We start from the raw sequence: 19439 nt of genomic DNA, 5'->3' as shown, positions 1-19439 counted from the left end.
CCAAGTTGCTGTCGTGATGACCCTTGTCAATGCTTCCAGAGCCTTCCTCATTTTTTCCTTCCAAAGCAATCTGAGCTGTCGTAGAGAGGTCTGCCAGTCAGACCTTCTAACAGGTTCACTGTTTGCTACCAAAAATATAGGGGGAATCCCAGAAGTCTATAACCTAGGCCTCCTTTTCTCAGTCCTGCACTATTTTTCTTCCTTGATGCTATATATGAACCCTCAGAGAAGGGATCCCTTCTCTTATCTGCCTCCTCTTATCTGGATCTAGGCCCATTTACGCATGATCCATGCACAGCAAAACCTTATTGCATGTCTTCATGCATGGGGAATAAGATGATGTATATGCTCTGTTCATGCTGGGACTGCATCTATCCCTAGCAGTGTCTGGTCAGACTTTAAATATGGCTCATCTGTCCTCTTCCCCTTTTCTGGCTTACCTCTTACACTTGCAGCTAGGAGAGATAGCACACACACCCCTGAACTTCTCTGCATGCAGCTGTCAAGACCAAGATGGGAAGGTGTTGGGAGAGTGAGAGGAAACTTAATCCCAAAGCTTTCATGTGGCTCCCAGTGCAAAAGAACAACCACTTCCTCTGCAGCTATGGTTGCTCGCTCTCTGGAACCTGTGCTGTAAGATGCAACACACAGAAATTCAAGCAGAAGAGAGAAATGATGCAGTGTCACAGGGGCTTAAAATATCTCCAAAAGTAGCAGCAATTCACACCTGCCCACAAGTTGCTGTTTAAATGCGAAGCTTCCAGATCAGATTTTTCCTCTGTCCCTGAAGTAACCTGCTCTGCTGTGAGGGTTATTTTTATCTTGAACTGATGGGTGAGGGAAGAATCATCAGGAAAAATAATCTTTCTTCCTCTCTCCTCATTAGGCCTCAGTTGCTTCAGCTCCAGGTCATTGCTTTCATTCTCCTTCTGTGTTGGTCAGGGTGAACATATACAACAGCATTACAAAAATGGCCACATGCTGTCGTGTAGACCCCATTCTGGGGTGATCACTGGCTTAGAAACCAACAATGGAGGGAAGGAGTTGGGAGCCAGCCTTTAGGCTCACAGTGGTTGTAGCCCATCATCTTTTTGGTCCTACATCAGCTCCAAGTGCTTGTAGCCAGACAACAGGTCCTGCAACTTATAGAGAGTTCAAAAAGTCTAAAATAGGAGAGCCTCTGCCATCTAGACTTTGAGCTTATGTTTCGTGAAACCAAGCCACACCGTGGCTGAGCATCGTGCTCTAAGTAGCTACAGAGGCAACCTGGTGCAGGACAGCACGGGGACAGCAGGGACAATGCTGTTCCACAAGTACTTGATGTAAGCTAGTCCTGGAAAAATTACTGTGTCTGGAGCTGTTTGTTCCTATATTGCACCGCACTAATGAACCAGACTGGGGAACTGGCTGATTCAGGTTGTGGGTGTTTGGTTTGGTTTGGTTTTGGTGTTTGGTGTTCTGGCATTTTTTGGTTTGTTTTTTGTTTGTTTGTTTTTGGTGGTGGTTTTGTTGTTGTTTTTGTTTGTTTGGTTTTTTTGTTTGTTTGTTTTTTTTTTGTTGGTTGGACTCGATGATCTCAAAGGTCCCATCCAACCAAAAATATTCTGTGATTCTGTGATCCAGCCTTTTTGGAAGTGAGGAAGAAAGGTTTGACTCAGGTCAGTTCCCTGATGTGGATTACCGTGCACTGGCATGGATGCTTGTGGCATGGGTGTGGGGAAAAGACTGCGTCAGCTGCAGTACTGGGTTATGCTGATACAAACTGCACTGCTCTGATCAAAATTAGGTCAAATATATACAGTATTAAATTAAAACAGAAATGTGGCATGCTTCTGATGAGACTTCTCCAAAACTCACATGTATCTGACTATGCTGGCTGGCCGGAATTCAAAGGACGCCACAAGAAACCTGAGGGGTGATCAGGACTGTTTGAGTGCCAATCTCAAACGCAGACCAAGGGCATTTTTTAACTTTGGATTCCTGTGAGCTATATCATAGGAAATAATAAAGTAAATCTGCCCAGATGGCAAACCGGTTAACCAGTGGATTATACAGTTGTGAACAGCAGAAAGCTTTAGATGAGACTAACGTCCTGGTGGACTAGAACAGGGATTAGATTAGAACAAGATTAGACTAGTTTTGCTACTGTAGAACCCCGAATACTGGGATTTGTGGACTACAAGGCCTGGTCCGCAGGAAAGAAAGAAGCACTAGCACTGCCTCACGTCACTTGCTAGCCACAAGTTTTTTAGCCCCAAACCTATTGTTTGTTTTTTAAGACGGCGAATAGTTTCCTTAGAGTGTAGACATTTGTGTACTTTAGGATTAAAGTGTGAAAGTAAAAAATGTAAGTAGAAAGAGTATTTGTCTAACAGTCAGTTGGACACAGTTGTGGGGTTGTTCTGTAGGATGACAAATGCTAGGTCTGGAAGAACAAAAACTGTTCCTTGACTTAAATGAAGCAAGGTACGAAGATTTGGGGGTTGTCAGATTTTCAGCATTGCAGTGGTCATTAGAAGCCTTCCTCTCTTTTGAGTTAGATGGACAAATAGTAGAATTTGCTCTAGCAGAGCATGTGTTTTTAATAGAAGTCAATGCTTGAACCATAAATAATAGTGGAGTAGGGGACAGAATTTAAACAAGCCTTGCAAGCTCTAGTTACAATGACAAACAGTTCCACCCTTGCATGTCATTTTTACAAATGTTTTCTTTCCCCAGTGTCTTTTCATCTAACTATAGTTTGCCTTGCAACAAGTTACAGCTGTATAAATATCCTTGTTTTGTTTTCTGTGATGTGAAGTGGATGAACTGGATTGGTCTGGATCACAGACATGCCAGGATGGAAAGCACTTGCAGATATTTTCAAATTATTTACATTTGGCAACTAAGCAACCAGACAAATAGACAATATGTATGACACCTGCCAAACTTTCTATATGACACTCTGCATCCTACATGAGGGCACACGTTTCCTTGTGCAGTAGCATGTATCAAGTGTTTTCTTGAGTAGCATCTTAACACATGAGAGAATACCAGCACTTAGTACAAAGCTGTCCACAGTGCATGGGCTACACACATCTGTGTGGCAGGAGATGTGCTGTTCTCTGTTTTTGCTGTGTACCAGAATTACCCCAAGGACACCCTCCTGAAGCTTTGATATTTGTCTTAAAAGCATGAAAACTTGGGTTGCGTGTGGCCAGGATTAACTAGGGACAGGATATAGTCTGTAATCTGGAGGAGTTGAGTGTGGAACACTTCATGTAAACAGTCCTGACTGGCAACTGGCCCTGCTGAAATAAAACCAGATGCCTAGGGAGTGGTATTGAACCAGTACAAGCTTCTGGAGATACCTGGCATTCAGAATAGCCTCCCAGGCTGCCAGGGCACCTTGAACCAGTGGGTGGAATCTTTTATTTAATCACCTCAAATGAATTTGTCGAGGTTTTTGTTAGTTTAACTTTTTTTAACCATCTCCATAAGCCTCTTACCATCTGCAGCGTGCTGTGATGAGGTGTTTCATCACTTGATTATGTATCATGCGAATAGCCACATCTGTTTGTTTGAAACCTGGCAATACCTGCAGTACACTGTGCATGTGGAGCACAAAAGAAGGACCAGTATGATCAGAAGCGCTGGGGGCTTCTGCACCTCTTCCCAGCATATGACCCCACTGTGCTTGTGGAGTATGCGATGTCCCCTCCAAGTCTTGGTGCAGGGCCACACAGCTGTGTGACTTCAGTGTCCTGTAGCTGGACTGGCCTTTCCCCACCTCTTCTGAAACCTCTAGTTTAAAAGGCTGGTAACACACCAGGGCTTGCTATTTGAGATTACTGTGTATTTAGGTATGGATGGGGAGGAGTTAGACAAGGTTGGTAGTTAAAAGAAAGGATATGGCTCCCAGTCCAGAGACCCTAAAAATGCTGGGATGGTACTAGTCTCTAAGATCCATGAAAGATGATTCTGATTTTAAAAGTATGCCTTCAGTGCAGTAGTTGTTCTGAAGTCACCCCACTAGTCATCTTCTAGAATAGAATCATTCTATGATTCTGGTTTTGCGGCTGTTTGTGTAGCTGTGTGTGCAGAAAGAGATGGAGTCAGAGCTTGCTGGATTCTTCTGGGTTTCTTTACAGCAAAGTCAACTTAATAGTTTATATACCCTGATTCTCCTTCCCTTGCACTGGTTCTGTTGCTGGTCACATCCCTTGCTGAGCTGCCTGAGGTTGCCAGCCCAGCAGAAACCATCTCGGGCTGTTCTCACAGTGCTCCTGAGCTAAATCAGTGCAGGGGGGTCAGTAAGTCTCAGAGCTGGAGCAAGGTGAGGTGGGGGAGTGCACATCCAGGATGCAGAGCAAGGGAAAGAGGGGAGACCCCCTCCATGTGGCAGCAAATTATTAGATCATATTAAACTATCACATGTAACTCCACCTTCTGTTTTCTGTGGATCAGGGCTATGCCCACGTCCTGCCTTTCAGCCTGCTCATTGCCTGACTGCCGTATCATAGAATGAGATGTAAACTTCCCTGCTATGACAGTGCCCTGCAAATACACCCCTGGGCCACATACCACGACTCAGCTCTCTAGAACAGTGATAATAAAGGTGCCGCTGTCTGTTTCTTTTCCTTTTGTGTCTGACAGATTGACCAAAAACAGTTTGATAAAATCCTGGAGCTGATAGAAAGTGGGAAGAAAGAAGGGGCTAAGCTGGAGTGTGGGGGTCTTGCCATTGAAGACAGAGGCCTGTTTATAAAACCCACTGTGTTTTCGGAGGTCACTGACAACATGCGTATCGCCAAAGAAGAGGTACAGTACGAGTCACCTGAACCTTTATATGCATTTACTACTGTAAATGGGAAAAAAAAAAAAGAGGTATGGTTGTGGTTGGAAGCGAAAACCTGAGCGAAGAAGTTTCACTTATTTCAGTGTTCTAACAGCTACCTAATGCTGAAATCCATTCTACCGATGAAGTATCTGCAAGGTGAACTTCAATTTGGATTCTGTGTGTATGGAATTGTGAGAGGAGAAGAAGGAGAGCAGGCAAAAAAAAACCTGTCAAAATGTTTTAGCAGCAATTTGTGTGCAATTAATAGGTGTCTGTTTCCCAGCCTTCTCTAATGGCTTGCTGCTTTCCCCCATTTTGTTTTTCCAAAAGGGAAGTAGCCCTATGAGTGTACTCGCTGGACAATAACAAACCCAGATCAAAACATAGTAGTTAATACTATCCTAAAGGTTTTGGGTCTCATTTCAGGAGAATGTGATATAATGCAAAGTACAAGCTCATGCCTTACCTAGCTATAGCTGCTATAAATGCTGCTTCTGAATAATAAATAGTAGTGATGGAGGGGTTTCAGTCTTAATCCTTTCATTTTAAATATAAATAACTGAATAAAAATAACTGAGGCTGTGGCGGGCTGGAGCAATTCTGCATATTCTTTGTCCAGAAAACCTTTCGAAGGTTTTCTGAAGGCAGAGTTAAGCTCTCCCACTCTACGCAGAGGGATGGTTGTGCATGCTATGTGCTCTTACATACCTCCTACTGTGTGGACTTGAAATTGCTCAGCTGCGGTACATGCTGATTCGAAGTGACAGAGAACAGTATAACGTGTGTTCTTCCTTCACTACTTTGTAAAAAAGGAGTTGCTTTACTGCAGAAAGGTGGGACAAGAACTCTGGGACCTGCAGCTGGTAAGGAGGAAAGGAATGGCCCTGCTACGCTGCCACTAAAGAACTTTTCTCAAGTAGCGTCAGCGTCTGAAGTAATCCCAGATTCAGTTCTCATGGTGAAATCCCCTGAGGCTGACCATTTTTTTCCTATATGAAAACATGGTTGAAGCCAGCAAAGCGCAGATCTAATCCTCTGGCTTTCATTATTCATATGCAGAAAAATTGAACAAGCTGCATGCGATTAGATCCTGTGATATTCCTTTGAAATAGAAATTAATGTACTTTTCATCATGTTACCCAATGGAAAATAAGTAGTTGCCAAAGTCTAACTGGTACTTGTATTTTACAGTTTAGCCTAGTGCTTTTTATGGGGCTGCTTACTGTTCACTCCTGGCAAAATGTTTAGATGTCTCAAATCTGCCACAGAATCTCTAAGGAACCTGGGAAAGATATCAGTCAGTCTGGGCATGAGTTACATTCTAAAAATAGAGGGAATAAGATCTGAAAATCCCATGACAGGCCTTTTTTTAATGAACTGACTCCAAATCCCAAGTCATGATTCATGAAGCTTATGCAGTTTCATTCATTTGCAGTTTTGTTGCAAATGCACGTTCATCCTTTGCCTACCAAAGTTCCAGTTAAGTACCTGGGTCTCCCAAAATGAAGAAGTTTAGAAACACTTGTTTGGGCCTAAAGGCTGGGCAAACTGCTTGGCCTGGCCCTCAAGGTGGCACAAGTGAGGCTGTATCTCGCCTTCGGTTGGGGTTTATTTACTGCAAGACCATGCAGGTAGGAAAGGGCCCCTCACCCTTGATACTGCACTTGATGAGAGACTCCATCCCAGAAGCTGGGAAGTGCTGTGTGTGCCGGCTGCCTTTATACTGCCAACCTGGGAAGCCAAGTTTGGGTCAAACACATCCATGGTAAACACACTGCATGCAAATAAACTGCATACGATGACAAAATCAGAGTTAAAACCAAGGAAGAAAACTTGCAATCCTTGAAATATATTAATTGCTTCTTGAGTATACTCAGCTTCTGAGTTCAAAAGGAGAGTTGTAAATGGAGTAAGGACGAATCATTTGAAACTTGTCCAGATCTAAATCTGCTTATTTTGATTGTTATAGATGATCTGTTAGTTGTTGGATCTTAGCATATATGAATCATAGAATGAATCATAGAACTACTACATAGAACTAGTAGTTAATCATATTAACTACTATAGCACATTGCTGTACTTCCTTTGAAGTCAGTGTAATTAGTAGTTTTTAAGAGGCTCTATCAGTGACTTCTAGAAGGCTAGGGTACAACACTTTAAATATAGTTTCCAAACAAACATCTGATTTTGATTACTTCAAAATTACCATGATTAGCGAAGGCTTTCCTGTACTAATGTTTAATTGATATGTGCAGATTTTTGGGCCAGTTCAGCCAATTATGAAGTTCAAGAGTATAGAAGAGGTCATAAGAAGAGCCAACAGTACCGAGTATGGACTCACGGCCGCAGTGTTCACAAAGAATCTGGACAGAGCGTTAACTCTTGCGTCTGCGTTGCAGTCGGGAACTGTCTGGTAAGCAGCATGGGACAGAGTGTGGGCTGGGACTTTGTTTCCTGGGAAAGGAGAGGGTTGTATGATTTGGAATCATGTATAAGTGCGGGATATAAGATGTATTAGAGTTCTGCTTCATTTTTGATACTCTGCTCAGAAGCAACATCCTTTCATCAAAATAAGGTGGTGAGGAACAGACAGTCTGGCAAGAAAAATGCAGTTCTTCGTCTGGAAAACTCTGAAAATGTAGAGGTTGTAGTAACTTCCACCAGGCATGATGCCTTTCAAAATCCTATAGGTAGGAAAAAACAATCCTTATGATCTCCATCAGATGGAGAGTTAGCTGCACATACCGGTGCACAAACCGGTATGGACAGTAGATGGCATCACACCACTGCCAGAAAGATAAACAGCTATTTTTGCTTACAAAATTTCTTATTTTACATTACAATAATTTTGAAAATGGAATCCTGATTTTTTTCCCACTCAAGATAGGAATTGGATCTGATGCCTGATTTTGATGCATACGGAGGATTGATTTCAAGAGTTGGTGCCAGAAGAATCTGCATCTGAGTAATACTTACATAAAAATGGGATGTTGGGCTGTGAAGGATACATGTGCTCTACACACATGTCCTACAGCACCAAGCCATACCTGTCTCTCTCCAGTCATTCGGTTTTACTGGGACGCTGAGGAAGTATCTGCATTAGCTTTTCCTACCTAGTGGCTATAGAAATGGGGCTAGAGACGCGTTTGCCTAATGCAGTCCAACTACTTTCTGTACATGGAAGTGGATGGTGGGGCCTGCTTGTGGGTGCTTAGACGGCTTTCTGAGTAAACGTGTTCATTTCAGAATGTGCTGCATTAATCTAGGGAATAGGTTGGACTATTTATTTTGAGCACGGCTCTGAACACAGCTAAAAAAAAAATAAATAAATTCCAGCTCAAGCATGAATGTCTTGGCCATTCATGTCTCTCTCTCTGAGAGAGACTGTGAAGTGAGATGTAGGTCAGAGTGAGCACTACTCAAACCTTTTCTGTTTCTGTAGCAAAATAAGATTTTAGTTCTAAAATCTGATTTCTCAAGTGAATGAATTGTATAAAGAGAAAACTGACAGATTTCATCCTCTTTTTGTATTGTTGTTGTTGCCATCATCTTGCTTCTCCTTGGTATTGAATTGTCTTTTACAATTGATGTTTTTATTATAGGATCAACTGTTACAATGCGCTCTATGCACAGGCTCCTTTTGGTGGCTTTAAAATGTCAGGCAATGGCAGAGAACTGTAAGTTTTGCTCAATGTTTTGTTTAGATGTGGATGGTGAATGCAGTAACAATTGTGACAGTAAAAATACTGTTGAATTTGCTTTTAAACTCTCAGGCTTGCAGTATGCTGCACAGGGAAGTGCTAAGCCAGTACGGCGTGGATGTAAAGCCCGGATGTGAGAATGTGAGCAGTGCCTTTAGGAGCACCTTCATCTCCTTTATAAGCTCTTAATAACCAGTTCAGTCAATTCCACTTCCAAGTATTTTTCCTTACTACTTAGATTTTTCAGATCAAGGGAGAAATATGGCACCTTGGGTGGGGACACTGGTATCCACCCCAAACCTCCTCCATCTTTATATGGTGGTATCTGGGCCTCCCCTGACTGCTGTATCATTGCTCCTAGTTGAACCTCTTCCACCTCTGACTTTCTAATGTTGGAGCTAGAACAACAAGGAATGATCTCCAAAGTCATTCTACCTCCCATCATCCAAACTTGCTACTAAATTACAGAAGGGCCCTCTGTCCCTCTTCCTCAGCCTGACCTGTTGCACTATGGCTGCCAGACATTCCAGCTCTACTGACACAGCAATTTTTAAACCAAGGTCACCCTATAAATTAGAGGTAGAGCTGAGAAATTTACTTAAATCTTAATTTTCTTCTTGTATAGGAGGGAGGCAGGTTTTATTACACCATTCAGAAGACTCTTCAGAGGAATCTAATGCACCTTTTTTTTTCCCTAAGCCAGGTTTATTTTCAGGAACGATTTCCAGTAGCTGTTCTGGTGCATCTCCTGCCCTTGAGATATTCAGATGCCTCACTTGCTAAGCACAGCAAAGTCCCACAAATGGGACATACATATTGAGACCTTATGGTTTACTTTGCCTGACTGCCCGGCTAATTAAAGGATATCAGGGATTTATCCCTTGGGCAAGGCATGGGAATAGCGCCGGTTTCCACCAACCAAGACATAATGTAGTGGTGGGGTCTGTCATCAGTTTATGTTTCTGGAGCAACTATGTCCTTTTGGTTATATGATGTCTTGTAGATAGAAGCCTACTTTCAGTGAAAAAGTAACTACTGTCTAAACACTGATAGCTATATTTACGTGGATGTTTCTTTGGTGGGTTCTCACAACAGTACTCGGTTTTCACTAGGCAGAGAGTCACAAGGTGTCATCTTGTGGGTGACTGTGACCAGAAGCATTCCATGTTTGTTTTACAACAGGGTGTAGCTGCGTGCACTTATGTCCATGTCCTTAGCAATTATTAGAAGTGGTGGGCCAAACTGATAGCTGATGTAAGTTAATTCATCTATATTAGCTGTCAATCAGTGCCTAAAATGCACTTGTGTAGAAATCTCTTATCTTAGGGAAGTACACATTAACCTGCTACAATTGTTTGTCCCTTTCCCTCCTCCCTCTTCTTTTCCAGTGGTGAATATGCTTTGGCAGAATATACCGAAGTGAAAACGGTCACCATTAAACTCTCCCAGAAGAGTCCATGAAAACAGAAGGCCTAAAATGCTGACACTCTGAATGTGACACATGGGGGACGTGTTCAGAGCAAGGGGGAGGGGAGAGGGAGGAAGGAAAATGGAAACACCTAACTTTATTCCTCTAGAAACACTGAATCTACTGGACTCCATTTGGTCAACTGGCTCTTCGAAAACCGATTTAACTGACCCTACTAGCAGCATGACACACGCTTGTACTGTACAATTCCCTGCCTGTCCCTGTGTGCCACCTGTGACTAAAATGCTGGTCAGTCACAGTGTTTGCTGGACATCTGCTTTCAAACTGTACCCCTGAAGGATGTGGACATCGATGGCATGTTAGAGAGACTTCTGGTACCATTGGCATGGACTGTTGAACACCTTCAGAGGCAAATGGGTTTCACTGGGCATAAATGGACCTGAGCGGTAGGGCTGATACAACTTCACTGAAGTTGACGGAGTTTGTGTGGAGTTTGGGATGTGCAAGCTTTCATGGACGGAGCTGTAAAGAAATTCTCTTTGAAAGAGCTATCTTGGTCTCTCTAAAAATACATGCATTCTCCATACTGGTGATATTCTAGCCCTGAATGAGATTTATGGGAGTTTCCTAGAGGACTCCTTTGGGGCCAGTATTTCACCCGACAGAGCGAGACTTTAAAGCGTCCTTTGAACCTGATGTTTTGGTGTGCACACATTACACATGCTGCAAACGCAAGTTACTGACTTGCTAACCCTTCTGGCTCCAAATGAGTCACAATTGTATCTCAAACCTACACTATAGCACTTTTCGCAAGAGGATTTTGCACTGTACTTACCGTGATGACACAGAGTTGAATGCTAAGCATGTAGCATGGTAGATACCCCACAGAAAACAACCCACACTAATCCTTCTGATCTGGGGGAGGAAGCAGAGGAGCTGCAAGAAGCTGTCCTGCTCTCTCCTTCTCTGTAACTTTCAGGCTGTCTGAACATCTCTTCATTTTTTGAGCCAGAGCTATTATTATGAGAGTAAAACTTACAAGCTGTCCTCACCGCTTCTTTATCCCGTATGAATGTAGCTTAAAATACATTTCTGGAAGTACAGTATGAAAAGGCAGGTGTTCCCAAGCACACACTGGGTGCTAAAGATGTGGGTGTACAAACCAGTTACCATGGAATAAGCTACGGCTGGACTTTAATGTGTCAGCAGCTTTGCAGTCATTGTCCTCGTGAGTGCTGTCATCTTATGGCAAGCAGGGAGTAGCTGATCCTCCACTGAGGAACAAACTGCCTTGAATTGTCTCTTGCTTACAGTCATATAAGTGTGTACATACATCAATAGCATCCATGGAGCAGCTGTCACACCAAGTTCATGCCTTAGCATCTCCTGCAGTAACTTCTTTGCATGCCCAGACGTTACTACAAGAATAATGACAAGCCACATGCTGTCTTCAGTTCCTGGTTTCCCTACTTTCCCTCCTCCTCCTCCTGATTCTGTACTGGAGAACCACTGGCAAAGGTAAGGGAAGTTCTATGTGTGCAGGAGCTGTAAGTATTGCAGGAGTTGGTGGTGTCAGCTTGTTGGGAAGTTTACTGGGAAGATCTTCCTGGGATTGTCCTCTGAGAGCAAACCAATAGAAGTTCCTTGAGGCATATCGACAGATCTCCATAGAGCACTGCTAAAGATTGCTGCCTGGAGCTTTCGAGATGTCAGAGCTCCAAGCAGAAATGCAGGTCTAACCTCTATTCTCTGCTGCAAGCAAGGATTTAACCAGTACTGTCCTTTGCTCACAGATATACCCAGTCAGTGACAAGTTCTGCTGCATGAGTGGACCTTTTTTTGGAGGAGGAAGGAAGGTGGGTGGCGATAAGTAAGGAAAAAGTTTGCATGAGCCTAAACTTCCTTATTAGTGAACGTTGAAATTGCACTTCAACACTGCTTAACTTCTTAAATGACATACCTCCAACAGCTGTGTATAACTAGGTGCCTGTCCTCCCAGGGATAGGTGAGACAGGTAAATCTCCCCATCCGGTGAAGAAAATGTCCTCCCTTCCCCAAGAAAGGCCAAATGGGAACCTTGTAAATAAGTTTCTATTTTTGTAAAACACTTAGAGTGCAAACATCTTCTCAGACAAACGTTTTACTTTTGCCTACTTGATGGTTTTCTAGGGCTGCGGTCAGACAGTAGGGAGGTAAGGCAAACAGTAAAAGGCTGGATATCTTGATGTATCTCTGTATTAATTTTTGATAAACAGTGGTTGAAACTGAAATCATCTGAAATTCTTCAAATCCTAGTATTCTGGCGTTATATGTATGATATGTATTTCACCTCTCTTTTTTTTTTTTTTCCCCCTTTATCAAGTTTTTAAAAAGTCAATGTATCTCTTACTGTATAAATCAGGGTTTGACTCTACACACTGAATTTTCTAAGTTATATAACACTAGACACTAACTTTAAAATAACCCCTTAGAGGGTATATATCCTTTCATTGCACAGTAAGGCTTTCATATGAAATACTACTTTTTTTTTTTTTTTTAAAGAACTATATTTATAAATTAGGATACAGTTAATCTAATGTATTTTTATAGCTAAAGGTACATGAAAATGCTATGTTTAAACCTCATGTATATATTTAGACTATGGGTATCTTTTTGTAATAGTTCTTGTTCCTAATAAATGTTTAACTTTGTGAAATGGTTTCTAAACGCCGCATATTGATGTTGCTCAGAACAGAAGGTGGGGGAGCAGGAAACTTCTATTGACTTTACTCATTTTAACTGAGGAGTAACTTGAACGCTTTTTTATTTACACTGATTAGTGCTTTAAGATAATTCCAACCCCTCTAATGCACGCGTTAGGACCCCTTCCATCAGCAGGGAACTTCCACCCAACTCAGTCCTCCGCTGTTTCTTATTTCACTCTGAATTTGGCCCATTGTGTCAATAAAAGCAATCACTGGAAAGGGTTACGGTTTCATGCTTCTAAAACAAAATGGCCCTGTATTGCTCCAGTTACAGGGGGCTCTTCCTATAACAGCCTTGTGTCTGTTCCCCATGATTCGGTGACCCAGCGGTAGCCCCCAAGCGGAAACGCGCACTGGGCTCACAAGAGAAAACACCATTTCGATACTTTTACCTTTTCCACATGGAACGCAGAGTGCAAGTTTGGGGATTCAGTATCTCACGGGGGGACTGTGAAGGAATCTGAACTTGGATTCACTTCTGCAATTTGCAAAGAGTAGCCTATTTTTAAAAAGTAAAGTGCCAAAGTGTGGTCAATGCTCTACACACAGAAGCTGGAGCCTGTGTCTGTTATCTTACCCCTTTAGCAGTCACTTTTATAAATTGTGCCATTTAGAGTAAGCGGAGAGGAAAGGAGAGCAGAGATGCAGCTGGGCAGGGGCAAGCACAGCTTCCTCCCATCGAAGTAGGATGGATCCCTTTTGCTTTCTGAGGTGAGTCTCAAAATGGAGAGTTTGAAGGGACTGTGGACCATGCTGCCAGATGGGACTTCCTGGCTTGGTCTGGCCATTTCCTAAACCCCTTTGAGACACATCCATCACTAGTGTCGCTCTGCTAAATGTGCTCCCGTTCCTGTCTCATTTCCCTCATCCGTAACGTAGATGGAGAGCAAGAATTTACTGATGCCATGGTCTTATAACTCTCTTCCCATCCAATACACAGGTGAGAAATACCTATCGTCTCCCCACACGGGCCAAGCCAAACTCCTTGGATTTTCCACTTGCTAGCAGCATTGCTCCCAAGCTTTGAGACTTTAGAAGGGGGAAGGCCGGAGATACAAAGGAATTACTGTGAGTGACATAACCAGTGGAGATGTAAGCCAGGAAGAGTGGGATGGGATCTGGGGGGAAAAAAGAACAAAAAAAATTAGCTTGAACACATGGAGAAATTCTTGCTAGGGGGAGCAAGAAATAAAGGAAAAAAGTTATTTCATTGGGTTTTCAAACAAATGTACTAAAAAAGCTGTAAGAAAGGTCTGGGTAAGAGCCAGGTTGTGAGGCACAAAAGACAGCAGGGTGGGTAGGAGGTGGAAAGGGTGCTAAACAGGTAACACTGTGGTGGCTGCAGGTAAAAGCAGATTAATGGGGACCGATACACAGGTAAAAGCCCTGATGAAGATTCAGCCTCTCTATGTCTCCATAACCGCATCAAAGAAACACCCTAGGTGAGTCTCAGACTGCAGCTGCCATTCACGGATATGGCTTTTTCCATCCTCAAGGAATTGTCTGTGACTTGTTTCTTGGTACAGACCAGGCAAGAAAAGAAAAGCCCATGTGTGCAATTTATGAATCCTCATGAATAACAAACCAAAAAAGTGTGCAGAAATGATTGTCTCTTAGAGTAGGTCTGGGGGGTGGGGAAAATAAAGCTGTACCAGGCTTGTGAGAGGTTCCTGGTACCTGGATGTGAAGAGGTTTGTGATGGGGAAGAGATGTGCAACACCAGCTGGAGCACAGCACGTCTGACACCTTGGGAAGGACGGAGCTCACCTTGCTTTTCCAAAGAGGAGCAAGCTCACGCTGCCATCTGGGGAAGGAGCAACTTCATAGAATCATAGAATGTGTTGGGTTGCAAGGGACCTTTAAAGGTCATCTAGTCCAACCCCTCTGCAGTAAGCAGGGACATCTTTAACTAGATCACATTGCTCAGAACCCTCATCAAACCTGACCTTGAATGTCTCCAAAGTCGGGGCCTCCACCACCTCTCTGGGGAACCTGTTCCAGTGTCTCACCATCCTTATTGTAAAGAACTTCTTCCTAATGTCTAATCTAAACCTACCCTCCTCTAGCTTAAAACCATTGCCCCTTGTCCTATTGCTACATGCCCTTGCAAACAGTCCCAACCCAGCTTTTTCTTGTAGGCACCCTTCAGGTACTGGAAGGCCACTATAAGGTCTCCCCAGAGAACCCCCACATGGAAGCAACGGCTGCAAGCAGGGATTTGGATTGGGAAAGAGTAGATAAAGCAAAAAATAACACAGTAGAAAGCATAAGATTAATATAAAAGAAGTAAATAAAGATTAACTTCAAACGGAGACGTGATGTCTACATTCAGGCAGCTTGTTCTTGAAATCCACCCCGTTCTCAACTTGCAAAGAAAAAAGTCACGGATCAACTCTGTAATGGGTAAGGCCAGGCCTCTGCGGGGCAGAGAGGAGATGGGTGCCTGCCGGGTGCCCCTGCCCGAGGGAGCGACATGGGGCTGGTTGTGAGGACGAGGCCGTCCAGACAACCCGCTGCAGCTCAGAGAGTCCTGCTTCAGCCCCACGACTCCCACAGGTTTTCCTAAAAACAATCAACCCAAAGTCAAAGATGGTGAGCCCGGGGAGAGGGCTGACACCCGTCGACGATGGGGCTGGGGAAGGAGCCCCGCAGCAGGGCTGTCCCGCGCCCTCCCTCCCTCCCTCCCTCCCGCTCTCCCCCACATCCCCTCATCAGGACGGGCTCCCTGCCCAGGTGCCTTCAGGTGGGAGGCGAGGGGCCGTGCGAGGCCCGCGGCCCCCCCGCCCTTCGCCGGCCCAGGCGCGGCCCCTGAGAGCGGCCAGGGCCGGGCGGGCCCTCGGCGGGCCCGGTGGCGGAGGAGGCGCCGCGCCGCTGCCCCGCTCCTTTTCCTTCCTCCCTCCCTCCGCCTCCCGCGCCGCACAGCGAGGCGGGCGGGCGGCCGGCGCCGGAGGAGGAGGAGGAGGAGGCGGCGACGCGGCCACAGGGACCCCGCCAGCCCCGGGACGCAGGAGGTACCGTGGGCTTTGCTGCCGCTTCGGCCTGGCCGCCCCGCGGGCACCTGCCCCGCCGTGAGGGGAGGCGGCGGCGGGGTGGGAGCTGCTGGGGCACGACGGGGCTTTTCATGTGGAGAAAGCGAGGGGGGTCGAAAAAGTTTTGTTTGGTTGGGGTGTTTGTTTTTTTTTCTTTTTAAAAAAAAAAAGTTCCGAGGGAACTTCGTGGTTCGGCGGGCGCAGGGCGGCGGCGGCGCTGCCCTCCCCGGCGCGGCCCGGCGGGGAGAGCGGCTGCTCCGGCCCTGCCGCCCCGGCCCGGCGGGGAGAGGAAACACTTGAGGCTCGCCTTAAGGAAAAAATGGGTTTCATGTAAGCGGTCTGGGCCGAACTGGGTCAAACTGGAGTGAACTGGGCGCGGAGCGAGCGGTGCCGGCCGAGCTCGGCGCCCCGACCCCGGCTGGGGGCGGCTCCCTCGGCCCCGGCCCTCAGCCCCGCGGCTGCGCTGACAGAGCGGCGGCAACCGAAAAGTGACAGGAAAAGCTTGTGAGACACCCCGCACCGGGGTGAAATGGCAGGTTTCTCCTCAGCCGGCGGCTGTGGTGTGGGGAGAAGGGGGCTGGTTTGCCGTTTTCTGCCCAGAGCTCGCCGAAGGACGTGCGTCCCATCCCGCCGAGCTGAGGTGTCCCCTGGGCAGGATGTTTCAGTTCCAGGTCCGGCTTCACCCTGCCTCGTGCAATGGCAGGCAGATGAGCCCACAGCATATTTCCACCCCGTTGGCGTCCTGGGGCCTCTCTAGACCCGTGATGATACCCACGGCCCCAGATGGGCTTCCCAGAAACAGCAGGTGGTTTTGAGCGAAGAGCTGACGTTATTGCAGGTTTCTCGTGAATTGGGAAGCGATCTTGGGCAAACCGTGGCGCTTCTGGGTGTCTTGCTGAAGGGGTAAGGGCGAACAGGCTGGTGGAGCAGAGAGGAGGTGCTCGGGATGGTTATGGGCATGGCGGGATGTGCTGGGACACCACATGGGAGCTGGCAGGGGAAGGTCTCAGGAGAGAAATTGGGAATGCGTGAAATGGGATGTAAATCGGTATTAGGCGTATTCTTCACGGTCCTCCTCCTTCTGAATGAGATTCTGCAGAGCCCACAGGATCCCTCTCCCTAAATCAAATTAAAACACGGCGTTTGCACGTGTTGCAGTTGAGCGCATCTTGCTTAAAGTAAAAGCACTGTAGCGGTGGCTTTATTACATACACAAAGGTCCTGAAATATGGAAATACTGCTTACACGGGTGCTGTGTGGCAGTAAGACACATGGCTACTGCGTTGAGTGTCCTACTTGCAGTTAAAGGGAACTGACTATCAAAAGCACACTATTATTTTTCCTGAAAGTTTTTTTTTCATTTTACTGTTATGAGGAAAGTTTCAGCCTGGGGCGTAAGCTGGGTAGAAACCTAAAAATCGTGAGTGGGATGGTTTTCAAGCCCCTCTGGTTCATACTGACCCCCCCATTCGGTGTTTCTTTTACAGTTGCTGGGAGTGCACATGGTGTGTTCCCATCATACGGCAAGGAAATGCCTCAGAAACCAGCATCTGCTAAAAACAGCAATTCTGTTGGGCTTTGCATGGGGAAATATTTATTCTTCCTGTAGCTGCTCAGTGCATTTATAGCGAGGGTGCAGGGGAAGCAGCTGCTGGAAGCATCACATCCCCTCCATTTTCAGAGTTAAGAACATGGATAGCTTTTGGGAGGCGTGAGAACCTCCTGGATGCCTCTGCCTGGGATATGGCACCCGCAATGTGGCAGAGACTTGGGGTCCCAGCACAGCAGCCAAGCCTGCCAGCATGGCCAAGGGAAGCTCAGCCTAGGAGCCAGGCTGACTCTGGTGGGAACTTGGCATGTTCCAGAGTGGAATCCAGTCCTCCACCAACATGGCCCAGTTCAGCGGCTTGTGGACTGGATCTGGGCTTAGGTACCATCTCCATCTCAGCCTCCCGCAGCAGCCCATGGCTTCACCTCCTTCTGTGGGGGAAAGCTGCCAAATTCAGCCTCTTACATTTGCCCAACCGCTGCTGCTTTGGGGTGTGAGAGCTGCCAGGGCCTGACCTGGGGACAAGCTGCTGCTGCAGTCTGTGATGGGGAGGGAGGGATGGATGGATGGATGGATGGATGTTCAGCAGCTCTGCATCCCTCTGGAGTTGTAGCTATCCCGCTGGCAAAGGAGGTTTTTAGCCATGGGGCGTGTGTGAAAGTGCTTGCCTGTAGCCCGGCCCAGGTCTCTCAGTCTGTATTGTTATTTGCCGTATGGCACCCAGATCATTTTTCCCACACCTGAAAAACACCAAAGAACCAAACCACAGTCTGTGGCAGCACCCAACACCCTGATTGCAGGATGCAGGGGTGCGTGCGGCGCTCGGGGTGTGAGTTTTGGTTCCTGCTGCCAGATGGCACAAAACAGGAGTCATCAGAAGCTGAGTTTTGCTGTAATTGCACCTAAAACTCAAATATTTGCCTGGAAACAACTGATGTACCATGCAGTGATTTTTAACGTTGTCTGCTGGTGGTTAAAATCCCATGTAATGAGGGACGAGCGAAAAGCTTCCTGGGGGGTGGTGATGGATCACTGTATTTTCATACTCTCCTTGGCCTTTGATCCCAGCTCAGGAAGGGATGTTGGGATCATCCTCTGAGGGAGAGTTAGCGATAGTCTTGGGTCTTGGTGGCCAAAGTGGGAGATGGGTTACATCCTTTGCCAAATTAGAGCTGCTGGTCAAAACTTCAGCATCACGCACCAGACATGAGAAAAACTAACAGGAGTCAAACATAAGGGGCATCATATTAAATCCGAGAGGCGTTTACTGACTGAAACTGAAAGCAGCAAATGAAGGAGTGCGGATGCCGGCTGGGCACACACTGCAAATTCACCCGTAGTTTTAACCTCTGTGGATGACACATTAAAAGAGTGAAAATTACAGGTGTGCGGCTTTGGAGAGGTAAGGAGTTGGAAATGCCCCAGGAGACTGAGCTGTGCAGTTTTCTGCTGGCTGTTGTGCAAGACGCTTCAGAAGAAGCCAACCTTTAAGTGGCTTTCAGGGTGGTAGAGTTCTCTAAAAGGACTGGGCAAAGAGGAAAGGAGCTGGTGTGTTTTTCTTAGCCCTGTTTTCTACAGAGTATTGTCTCAGTAACCACACCACTATTTTTCAGTTTCTCACAGTGGAGTCTTACAAGAGCCGCAGTCTTCTTTGTGGATGGGAAAGGTTTTGAGGTTGCATTTAGGATTTTTCCAGCTGCAGTGCATGGTTTCAGTGCTCTGCCTTTACACCAGCTTGTGGAGAATCTGAAACTGCAGCTGTGACCCCTGTCCGCCCCCCCATACCCTCTGCCCAGAGACTGAGCAGCTTTGGTGGAGAAAAACTGTGAACTTTATCTTTTCTGTAGTGGAGACAGTGTTAGTTTCCTCTGTTAACTCACGTTACGCTCTTAACAAAGCTATTTTGAAAATAATTGTATTTATAGGATGGTAACAACTGTGTTAGAGTGCAGACGAATAAGCATCTTGCAATTTTTATACTGGAATGATTAACTTGGTTTACTATTTATTTTTAAACAGGGTAAATGATGTTTCTTCGGGATGGTGCTTACTAGCAGTCGCTCTGCTCCTGCATTTACTTGACAGACATCATTCAACTTTGACAACATTACTCAATTTTAAGTGCTTCAGAAAGTTTGCTTGTGGGATCTTCACAACTGCGACCCAGA

At 45.7% G+C, this 19439-nt stretch overlaps 1 protein-coding gene across 2 annotated transcripts in view; it reads left to right on the top strand.

The window, feature by feature from the left end:
• Positions 1–12641, top strand: part of ALDH1A3 (aldehyde dehydrogenase 1 family member A3) — a 36687-nt gene extending 24046 nt beyond the window's left edge. For both annotated transcript variants that reach the window (XM_074156787.1, XM_074156788.1), the window contains 4 exons: positions 4636–4800; positions 7075–7232; positions 8422–8496; positions 9909–12641. In XM_074156787.1, coding sequence (XP_074012888.1) covers positions 4636–4800; positions 7075–7232; positions 8422–8496; positions 9909–9981 — 471 coding nt within the window. In that variant the 3' untranslated portion in view covers positions 9982–12641. The remainder of the gene's footprint in view (positions 1–4635; positions 4801–7074; positions 7233–8421; positions 8497–9908) is intronic.
• The last annotated feature ends 6798 nt before the right edge of the window (positions 12642–19439 follow it).

This window comes from Numenius arquata, chromosome 11 (assembly GCF_964106895.1).
Source record: "Numenius arquata chromosome 11, bNumArq3.hap1.1, whole genome shotgun sequence".
Taxonomy (NCBI): Eukaryota; Metazoa; Chordata; class Aves; order Charadriiformes; family Scolopacidae; genus Numenius; species Numenius arquata.
The sequence above is the reverse complement of the archived record's forward strand: the minus strand, read 5'-3'. Positions and strand labels throughout refer to the sequence as shown.